At 34.5% G+C, this 11,832-nt stretch overlaps 1 protein-coding gene across 1 annotated transcript; it reads right to left on the reverse strand.

The window, feature by feature from the left end:
- Positions 1 to 9,150: 9,150 nt before the first annotated feature.
- LOC143593497 (uncharacterized) lies at positions 9,151 to 9,965 on the reverse strand. Its single transcript, XM_077073113.1, has 2 exons — positions 9,692 to 9,965; positions 9,151 to 9,623 (listed from the first exon to the last, which is right to left on the reverse strand). The coding sequence occupies exons 1-2, from the start codon at positions 9,963 to 9,965 to the stop codon at positions 9,151 to 9,153; spliced, it is 747 nt and encodes a 248-aa protein (XP_076929228.1).
- Between the last annotated feature and the right edge of the window lie 1,867 nt (positions 9,966 to 11,832).

An 11,832-nucleotide genomic window follows, 5' to 3' on the forward strand; every position in this document is an offset into this window, starting at 1 on the left:
TAGACAAACGCTAATAATGTTTGTTTATAGATGATATGATCATACTAAATAAATATTAACACTTGTGATATTTGGAAAATGGTTTCTAAATACATTGTACTTGTGTAATAAATAAATCATATGGATGATTTATATCTTGAGAGAAGGCATTTTATAATGTTATTTAAATTTGGCAAAATAACTATATGTAAAGCCCATTGCATTTGCATGTTACCTAAACCATGTTATGTTACATTTTATAAAAACAAAATTGCATAACATAAAGTTTATAAAACAAAAAAAGGGATTTTGAATTTTGAAAAGGGTGAAAGAGTGCCCCCCCCCCCCCTCTTTCTTGTTCTATAATTCAAAAACATGCAATAGTTTTGGTTGGTTGGCTTAGGTAGTGCTTTGAAAGAACTCCCAACTCTCTCTCTCTCTCTCTCTCTCTCTCTCTCTCTCAAGATACCAAAAAAAAAAAACTTTCCTCCTCTCCCTCTCTATTTTCGGCCAAAAGGAAGGAAGAACAAGAAGTTTTTTTTTCAAGTGTAAAATCCTAGCTACAAGGGTGTTTGTTGGAAGCTTGAGGGTATACAAGCTTGAGGTTTTCTCCTTTGAAGACTCGTCATTCAACCATTATCTTCTTCAACCTTGTTAACTCCTTGAAAGTTTGACATGCATGAACTTATTATGGTTGTTTGTGTTGGTAAGCATGTAGGTTCGTATATGATCTGGGTTTTGGGTTTTACATATAAAATCGGTTTTATATTCATCTAAATAACAAGATTGAAAACTTAATTATCCCCTGCGTTTTCATATAAAAGAGGTTATATGACTTTGATAATCTTGTTAAAGCCCAACACTTGTTTCTCCAGGGACTAAATTGTAATAATTGTTGAAATAAGGGTTTGAGATTTCCTGAAACCCATTACCTGTTACCATGAACCCATCTTTTTCAATAGTCGTTGCGACACCGCCGAATCCGCCACAAATCTGATTATCGTCGTTGTTGCCGGCGACATTATTACTGGTGGCTGGAGTTGTTGTGAGATTGGGTCCGGTGATAGGAATGTGGTTAATTGGAATTGAGGATGAATTAAAAAAAATGTGGATTTTGGTTTTGTCTTATCGGGGCAAGATCGGGTGTGGTTTTTGTCTTGGCCGGTTGAATGAAAAGGTTATTATTCTGGTCACCATCTTCGGACATGGTGGCCATATCATGGCTGTGGTTTGTAGGCGAAGTTGATGATGAGCAGGTCAGTTTTTTGGATTTAAACTCTGTTATGGTACCATGTTGTAAAGTATCAAAAAGGATTGAATTGATTATGTAAAATTACAAAGAAAAAACATGCACACATCTACCCTCCGTTCCCGAGTTCATTTAAGGATGGAAAAGAAATGAAATGGAAGAAAAGAAAAACAATATTGAGTTCAAGAGATTTTTTTTAAGAAAAGAAAGGAAATGAGAGAAGTTATGTTCCTGAGTTTTATTAAATGGAGGAAAAGAAAACAAATGGAAGGAAAATATGGAGAAATAAAGAGCAAGTTTGAAAGGAAATGTTTTCTTTCCAATTTGAAAGAAATGAGAAAAGGAAATAAAAGATAAAATAAGAAACAAAGAAAAACAAAACAAAAATTCTTTCTTTTACTTTATCTCATTAGGTGAACTCAGGAACAAAGCGTTATAGTTGTTACAATCTACCTATACTATTAAAGCAATATGTTTTTTGGACAAATGACATCTGTCTAATGGTCCATCATTATAGTTTCCAACATACTAAGGCTTCTCAAAATTTCTTGGTAATTATATAATTTAAAAATAAATAATATTATTCAAAAGTAAACAATTCAATTCATATGTTAATTTTTATGATTGTGATATTACATAAAATAGTAACTCTAGACTAATGGAGTTGTTAGTTAGTCGCATTAATTATTGTGTAGCAAAAATTAAGACACAAACATTGTGTGAAATTAGAGAAGGAAGCGTATTTCCTTTTTTATAACATTCAAACAAACTTAAATATTCAAATTCTTAATAAACTCAGTTTTTGTATTCGTTAGTCAACTGGGTATTGTCTATATAAAGATAAGGCACAAACTATGTATCTAATTATACTAATAGACTCATTTACTTTGTTAATAAATACAAATCACCTTCCATTATAATATCACGATTTAGTAAAGTCCATATAAAAACCGATTCAAAGAAACGAATTTTGGTGTTTTCTAATTAGACTATTAAGAGGTTATTACTATTTAACGATACACTTTTTATTAATTCATATTCAGAACACAATATTCTTATTCAATACACAATATTGGTGGGTTAGACACTTTTAAAGTAATGGTTGTTGTAAATAATTAGTTGTGTTTGTATATTTCGTGTATTAATATTATGAGTTAGATATTCAAATAATTACTCATTACAGTTTGTCGTATTCTTACTCAATTCTGTATTGTATATCAAAAACAAAAATTATAGCACAAAAACGGTATGATCTTCTACTAACAAGCTCATTTCCTTTACCTAAAATATCATATATTAACCAATTAACCAATAAACTTCTGCATTTCTTAGTCAACTTACCATTGTCTATCAAGAAATAACGCATAAAATATGTATGGAATTGTTTTAACAAACTTATTTACTTTGTTGACAAATTCAAACAACCCTCCATTATAATATTATAATCAGATTATAATGGTAGAATTCCTTGTATATATCAATTCCTAAAAGCAATCTTCGATGTTTCCTAAATTTAACTACGAAAACTTCAATATACTTTGTTACCAAATTCAAGCATCCCTCAATTATAATAGGCAAGCTTATTGAATTCATTAAATTAATTGAAATTCTTTCATAGATCAATTCCTACAAACAAATCTTCTGGTTTCCTAATTTACCTATTGTGACAACCCTCACTTTTGATTCATTAACATGATATATAAGTATTAAAAGTTTGAGAACCGAATTGAATTAATGATTTATAAGCATGTTAATTTAGTTGATTATTAATAAATATTTTCTTTTGTATTTATTACTAATACACGAACATATGCGGTGCATATTACACCGTTACAGCCGTCTTCGTTCACCACACACGAAATATTAATGAGATAATATGAACCAAAATGTTATCTATTTTAAACAAGAACCGATCGAATATGAAAAATAGTATAATTTGTTGAACGAAACAAACTATTTGCAATAATAATGCGAGGCGTAAAGTGTAAAGTTAACTCATGAGCTCGAATACGCGATTCATTACAGAATATTATCGATTTTCAACATAAAATAATTTAACCCTTGTGTAAAGTATTGAATATAACTGTCAGTGTTAGTATCTTCAACGAAAGAGCTTATATAAATTAGCGAGTCTAAACGCGAAAAGTGAAACGTTGAATGGGTTCGTATTTAAAGCACCCACTTAATAACTCTCAAACTCCTCCTAACTTCATTCCTTCCATCAACAAGCCTAAGAATGTTACAGCCGTTGTTTTTCCAGTAACCGAGCCGTCAAAGAAAAATCCGGCAGAAAGAAGTAGTTCCAGGTGAACCTAATACATCAGCAAACTATAGTTGAAGATGGTAGTGTTCTTGTGAGCCTGATGAATCTGCATAACTACGGCGCCGACGAGTCAAACCTCTGTAAATCGGTTTCTCGACGGCGGTTCAAGATGGTTCATTCATGTCAGTAGCAGCAGCTTCAGTATGTGGTAGCGTTACTGCGACGACGGTGGCTAAAGGTCATGGGAGAGACGTGTCTTCTGTAAAAACTAATGGCGGCAGCTAGGGTTCCGCCGCGGGCTGCTTTTCTGGCGACAGTTTTGATGGTGGTTAAGGACGATGGTGTTGCTAGAGATGACGATGGCTAAGAAGAAGGTTTGTTTGGGACAACGATGGTGCTGTAAGTCAAGATTCCGTCGACCGTTAACCTTTCCGGCCAGAGCCGATATTTCGGCGAGGGTGCCATCCACCTCCGGTACTCTTGTTTCGTGTGAGTTTTTGTATGCCATCTTGCAAATCGGGCCTATCATACTTGGGTGGCATTAACTCCGTAAGTCGGAGCTTTTTGGCGAACCCAACAAACATGAAACTTTACTGTACATTCTTGTAACGAACCCATCTACGGCTCTATGTCAAAAACCATTAACGTGGCCTTATAAACAACCTGGTCAACTTGAGTCCGCTCAGGTTAAACGTAGTCAAAGGCCAACTCTGGTCAAAGCTTGCCAATGCGTGATCAACGAGACGATTGGGTATATTCCGTCTAGTTACATGCACCGACACTTGCGGTAAGGTATAAACGCACGCTCAAGCATTTCATATATTTTTAAACAATTATTATATATAATAATATACGGTAAGAAGGATGAACCGAGCTTCAACTGTAACACCGTGAAATACCCCGTTTGATTTTGGGCTAAAAATGTCAAATTTGTAAGTTAAGGGGCTGAAAATGAAAATTCTGGTTTTCATGCATCTTCGCGCGACGCAAAGATGAGACCGATATACTTAGCACCACACGAAGTTGCTGGCACACAAATCAAGAAAGGCTGATCTTCGAGCCACGCGAAGAATCCTTCGCGCGACGCGAAACAAGGCTAAGTAATCGGATCCACGTGTCCTACCACGTGTTGACACGTGGCATCACGGGATTGACATGCAGACGATTGCGGCCCTGAAGCAGTTCGCGCGACGCAAAGATGCTCAAGTCGAGGCTATAAATAGGCAGCTATGGGTTTCACCTCAAACCATCCCATTTCACCTTCACTTTCACATAGTTAACCTAGGAAATCATGCTAGGGTGTTCCGAGGTTTCGAGGGCTTGATTTCGTGAAGAAACGAGGTGCCGAGACGCTGCTAACAACCTGTTACTGTGATAAACGAAGCACGAGCTGACACACTATCAACTTTCTTAATCCTTACTCCCGACTAGTTGTTTAAGGTATGATTATACTTTAGTTATTCTATATTTACATAGTTACTTAAAACCTAGTTAAGGGTATAGTCGTTAAACTGTAAATCTTTTCCATGTAATGTTTTACAAAGCAAAGATGTTATTTCCACAAGAGGTAATATTATCAAAACTATTATTTTGACGGACATGTAGTAACTGGAAGGGGAATATCATTAGTAGACTCTTCTTGCCTAAGGTAAGTAATTCGTACACATCTCAATCAACAGCGGGACCCGTTTACTTAAATAGAGAAGTTTGCCAACGTGATAGACTTTATTAGGCCAAAGCGTTCCATACCAAACGTCATATGTAAATACATAGTATTTTCATAAAACGACTATAACTCTACTAAGGTTAGGTCAGACCTAAGAGTCTGCTGATCTGACCTCAAGTCTGCTGGACTGAATCAGACTTAAAGTCTGCTGAATAATCAAGTTATACCAATTAGGTACTTATGCATACCTATTACAAATATAGGTTAATAGCATACTAAGGAAATGATTCATTATGATATCATCGAATTGACAACACAATGTGAACACGTTAAACCTTTTATGGTCTAAACTGATTTTACTCTTGTAATAGACAGGTTGTTTCTTGCAAAGAGTCTAATAAATGTTTGCATGAGTTATCACTAAAATCGTTATAATACAAAACAGATAATAAAAAGCAACTCATACCGAATACACATATGTCTAGATCCATACATAACTGATAATTGCCATACAAAACCAAGTCAGTTATAACCAGTTCTCCAACAGGGTTACATAACCTAGGGGAAAGACTGTCTCCGAACAGGGGTTATGTACTCTGGGAACCTTTGAATTGTGTGTGTGGGAACCTTTGAATTGTGTGTGTAGGGAAGTGGTACAAATCCCGGGAATGATAGGCGTTCCTGCTGAGTTTGTGAAACAGAAAACTACGTTTGTATTTAACGATTGTTATAAACTGTTTTATCGAGTCAACATTTCACCAGCATATAGCTGATGTGTTTTCCAACCCATGCAGGTAACTAAATGCTGATAGTAATATACAAGGATATGGAGTCATGATGTTAGAACATCGCACGAGATGGCTCTATTTTGATTATATATAATCCTAGTAATAATAATAACAATGTTTTGTAACCGAAAACTTGGGTATTTAATTCCCAGGTAATTTTGTCAATGTAAATTAATATTTTAATATATAAGACTTCCGCTAAAATGAACCCGCTACTCTGATATATTTACAAAACAGGTACCAACCCGGGACATCGCACCCGCTACTCCGACCCGACCCAACCAATAACATACTAATACGATAAAAAAAATGATGTACGACAGTCGAGTAATTATCGAATGAAGGTTGTTAATTAATAAATAAATTGTCATATTTATTTATGCGTCAAATTCTAAGTATTGATCTTAGTATAACGATTATTATTAGAGTCAACGCCGTAAATATTTTGTCATGTAAGTTATTATTATCATCTTGACAACTTACTAACATACACATTCCGATAAACAATAAATATCTTCACTATGAATTTAAATAATGGCAGACGTTCCTGTTTACTACTCACTTTTATTACTTATGTTAACATCAGCATTAAAACTTGACAAATAGTAATGATGATAAAAATCACAAGACAATCAAATAAATAGTATAGTATCACCAACAAACCGTTAAAAAGCGAGTGTATTTGGAAATGATAAATATGTTAGTAACCTTTTGTATCTATATAAAAACACTGTGAAAACATCATTCAATGTTATTGGTAATTATATGCGTAATCTTCATTCAATTTACTCAATATTAAATAATATATAACTACATAAATGACCGTTTTAGATGATGAAGTAAATATAATCAACTTACAATTATATATGCATATACTTACATACACAAATCTATATATTTATTGGAGTTGTGTACCTGGAATTTTATAACAAACTTATATATATAAAATGCAATTCTATTAAATTCGGTATACTCATGGTGTGGTGTTTTGTCAGACGAAGAATAATAACTCTTATTATTATTATTATTATTATTATTATTATTATTATTATTATATACGTATATGAATAAGCATGGCGTATTGGTTAGACGACCAATAACAATTATTATAATTTTTATACATATATTAATAAGCGTGTATGCTTAAACACACATTCAAGAGAACGAATAATGCGACAAATGTGAAACTAAAGGATAATACCAGTTGGTGAATACAGCTTATAGAAGTAATATGCAATTCCAAAATCACTAACGGGTCGTAGCACCTAAATGGATGATCCAAGTTCGATCACATGTGTATTAATTTAACCCTATGATCAAATACTTATATTAAGTTGCTTGTTATGAATATCTTGATGCTTACACATATACGATAAAGAGCTCATATCTTGCTGCATTCATTATATATGCATAAGGATTGAGGTGAGTTTCACGGCCCTTTTTTACTCTTTAATGGTTTATAAAACTCGGGGCAGAAACATGATGGCTATTTCTTATAAGATTTCAAATATATTTATGCCCATCTTTAGATAAATATTATTCGATCTTTGAAACGATAAATTTTATATTTCCATTAAACATTCGATCTTTATGTGAACATGAGTGAACGCAACCCTCAGGTGGTTTTGTACCACACACATACTATAACCATTAACTATGGACTTAGTCAAGGAGTATGCGAATAGTACTATTGCGATTGACCTCCCCACTCAGGGTTAGTCACACTAACTGCACAATCCGCATGGTCGTCTGGGTGCAGTGTAATCTAACGTTTTAATGTGATGTCGTGATGTTGGGCAAATCATTAACAGGTTTAGGCTTGGTTATAGGCTCATGAGTCAGCATATTAATTCGTAGGTTTAACTAGTCTACGGAGGATCATTGCTACTTGTTTTGGTTATCGTGCTAATCATCATAATTTTCATTAAAAGGGGCTTATCACGAACATAAATTCATTAATAAAGGTTTTCATGAGGAAAACGCTTTTACTTACGACCGTGAGGTCTACATTATGTTTTCAAGAATACGTTTTCATACAAAATGGCCACGTTTTTATTGTATTTTCAAGAATATGTTTCCAAACATCGGCCATGCCTATACTATGTTTTCAACGGTAGTTTTTCATATATTATGGTCACACTTATATATTATGTTTTCAAGGAAAATAGTTACATATTATTGTCATGATTACATTATGATTTTAATGGAAACTATTTCATACTAAGACTATGTATACACTTTCGATGTTTCATTTGAAAACAACTTTACATTTTAACTATAAAACTCGTGAACTAACCAACATTATGTTGACTTTTTAAGTATGTTTGTCAGGTATCTATTGTCAGCGACATGGTTGGAATAGATCTATTGTTTTAGGCTAGACCCTAGGATTTGAAGATATTGTTATGACCGAGTTGTGTCTCTAGTCCAAGCGTTCTGAATCCATGGACGTCGCATCTTGCATTTCCGCCTTGGCGGAATGTGATACCTATGGAAAGTTGAATACTATTTAACTTTACATATTTTGTTCATATACATTCAACACACAATGTTGTTGGGATAGACACTTTTACATTAAGGATTTTATAATCATCTATGTCGTATGAAGTTAACCGTTATACTTCGTATCCAGTAGACTATGGTATGCTATTATGTTTTCCCGGTAATGTTTATAATTTCCATGTTTTTACAATTACATTATGAACATCCAATAGAAAAATGCCACAGTTATGACTAAACTTAATATTGTGTATTGTCCCGTTTTTCTATTTGTTATGTTTTGTGTAGTACAATCCTTCATTAAATCAACAAAATTAGGCAGCATGCTATATATGTTTTTTCTGTCAATATTTATGGTGTTTTTAAAATCAAAGAAACGTAATTTTGTCCAATCAACATCTTCCAATAAGAGGAGTAATTCAAATGGTTAGGTGCTGTTTGTTTTTTCAGGGGTAAAGTATCTGCAGTCTGCGGACCACATCTACTATTATCTGTAGCAGAAGCGGTTAACCAAACCTCTACAGTCTGCAAGAAGAAAACTGTTTGTTTTTTAGCGTCTGCAGGCTGCTAAAATATAATATAGAAATCTTTACATAAGCTGAAATTTAAATAAAAAAAGTCATTCAACATCGAAATTTAAATAATAGTCAAACAACAGTGCAATAATATTCATAACCCCCACCCCCCCCCCCCCAAGAATATTTTTTTAAATAATTTGTTCGGTACTTTGCATTAACTGCTCCGCAATTTTATCTAGTAATTGCGTTATATATTCACGATCTGATGCAGTGCCATGCGCTTCAACCTCGTCTTCATCAACATCAACGTGCACATGAGTATTTCTGAATGACACATTGGGTTGATCGTATTGTTCAAACAACTCATCGCTCAAACCTTCTTTCCTAATAAAATTATGTAGCACGAAACGTGCAATTGTAAGGTTCCTTTGTGTCTCCAACGGAAATGGTGCCATCCTCTTCAATATAGGGAATCGTGCTTTCAAGACATCGAAAGCACGCTCAATGACGTTCTGAAGTTTTGCATGTGTATGGTTAAATTTTTCTTTATTTGTCAATGCACGTCTCCGACGAAAATCTCCAAGCCAATATCTCACATTACAGTACAGAGCCATAAATTCTCGTGTGTGCGCATACACGGCATCAGAAAGATAATATTTCTCTGTAAAGATATACAAGTTAATTATAATATTAAACTAAGATAGAAATAACTAATAAACAATAACATACTTGGTGGTGGAAACAGGAATGGCACATGTGGATCTGATAATGCCTCTGATAATATTCTAGAATCATGTGCTACCCCTTCCCAGCCGGCCACGATGAACGTAAAAATCATGTTGAAGTCACAAATTGCTAATACGTTTTGATAACAATCCCTTTTTCCCCTTCCTCTATATAAATCTTGTTCCTTAGTAGGGACAACAGCATGTATCAAGGATCCGTCTAGTGCACCAACCGCTCCTCTAAAAACCAGCTGTAGCCTCTTATGACCGATTATCATAAAAAACTATGCTTGATAACTACGTAACGTTGATTATGACCGATTATCATAAAAAACATAGCCATCTTTTCCTCAACCAATACATGTTTACTATCATTTAACGAATAATTTGACTTAAAAAGTGCACATAGTTGGACAAATGATTCACGAAACATACGTAGCAATTCAATGCATTGTTTGAGATTTCCTTGCAATAACTCTAACGTTTATTTATGCCCCATCATAGCCGAATCATTGTCTCACATTCGTTTCAAACCTCTCCTCCAAAAAAAGCCGATATACAAGTACATAAGAATTACTAGAATTAATTTCTTATCGTGATCCACTATGATCCTATGATAATAAAACATAAACAACCATTAAAAATAAACATCCATTAAACATCAACAACACCCATTAACATATGTAACGCCCGTTAATTTTCGGTTCAAGATTCAAAGCTTGTAAAGTATGTATATTTCTCGGGATTTAACCGACATTCCTCGGAAACCTTCTCGTCATCCTGGTATGTTAAATCATTTAACTTTTCTTTCAAGTTGCCATATCCTTCATCTTGGAGAGGCTAGGATAAAACATTTTATATTATAACATAAAACTTAAAACCCTAACCCCCTATTTCTTCCTTGTCCGATCGGCAGCAAGACAGCAGCCACACCCCCTCGTTTTTCTTTTTTTGTAGCCAAGTTAAAGTCTAAAACTTCAATTGAAGGTTAGTTCTATGTTTCCCCAAGTCTTTTACACCTTAATTGATCATTATATCTCGCGTATTGATCAATAAACGGCTTGTTCTAGGATAACCGGGTGGCTGTCCAATTGAGCAATTCCGGGATTGTTTTGGTGGAGGTTTTTGCACCAACATCTTCCTAGGTATGTCTAGTATAACATACTTTAAGATTATGCACATTGGTGTTAGTTTGATTGGTCAACTAGTTGTAGTTTGAAAGATAGTTTTCGGTTGGCTAGAATGGTAGATTATTGCGTTTAACGCTAGGGATGAAGTAAGTGATGACCAATTCAGTTCGGATTGCTTCAGTTAAATATACGAGCTGTTGAAAAATGATTTTTATAAGTATTGGGGCTGAATTGGTTGTCGGTTAGTCAAACGGGTCTGTATAACGCGCAATTACTTTTGTTGAATAGTTGGTGCGTTGTACTTGCGAGTTACCAACCCATTTGACTCGTGTAGCGTCGTGTGGACTTGTTGACTATGAATTTATCATATGTGGTCCACACAGGGCTGAGTTGGATTTTATTTGCCTAAACGACTATTAAACGCGCGTGTTAGTATTACCTAGTGCTTCCGGGGGTAATTTGGGAATTCTTTACTCCTAGGAGTATCTAAGGGTTGTGTTGGTAAACTTAAGGCCCTGGGGGCTATTATGAATGAGTTTGATGAAGTCGAGGCTTTAGGTAACTCGAACCATGCTAGAACATCTAGTAGGATAAACGAGTCCTTTCGGTGTCGTTAGTAATGTTTTTATCTAAACCGACATGCTTTTGAGTTGTGGGGATACTTAGGGGTTCTCTAACTTGTGGTGAACTCGTGCTTGTGTCAGGTGAGTTCATGATGCCTCTTTTTACTCTTTTTAAGTTTTTGGGCTAGCATGCACACCTAAGCGACTTTGCTTGATGAACCGTTTAAATAATTTTGTATAGGCTTACTTGTATAGGGTAGGCCTTGGGATGATGTTATTGTATGTTTGTACGTATGTTTATACATATATTATTGTATGGCCAATAATTGGCGATGTTATTTAGTTGTTATCGACTAAGGATGTTTACGTATGCCTACTTTGTGTTAGCATACGTTGGATGAGATGTTACGTGTTTGGGTTGTACGTGTGCTCGACCCTGATGTTATTACTTG

The sequence above is a fragment of the Bidens hawaiensis genome, unplaced genomic scaffold (assembly GCF_021521415.1).
Source record: "Bidens hawaiensis isolate Kalapana, Puna unplaced genomic scaffold, B.hawaiensis_p1.1 tig00042277_1, whole genome shotgun sequence".
Taxonomy (NCBI): domain Eukaryota; kingdom Viridiplantae; phylum Streptophyta; class Magnoliopsida; order Asterales; family Asteraceae; genus Bidens; species Bidens hawaiensis.

Coding starts and splice junctions, on each gene's coding strand:
- LOC143593497 (XM_077073113.1), bottom strand. CDS start 9,965: ATGATAATCGGTCATAAGAGGCTACAGCTGGTTTTTAGAGGAGCGGTT. Junction 9,624..9,691: donor ATTCCTGTTTCCACCACCAA/GTATGTTATTGT, acceptor ATATCTTTACAG/AGAAATATTATCTTTCTGAT.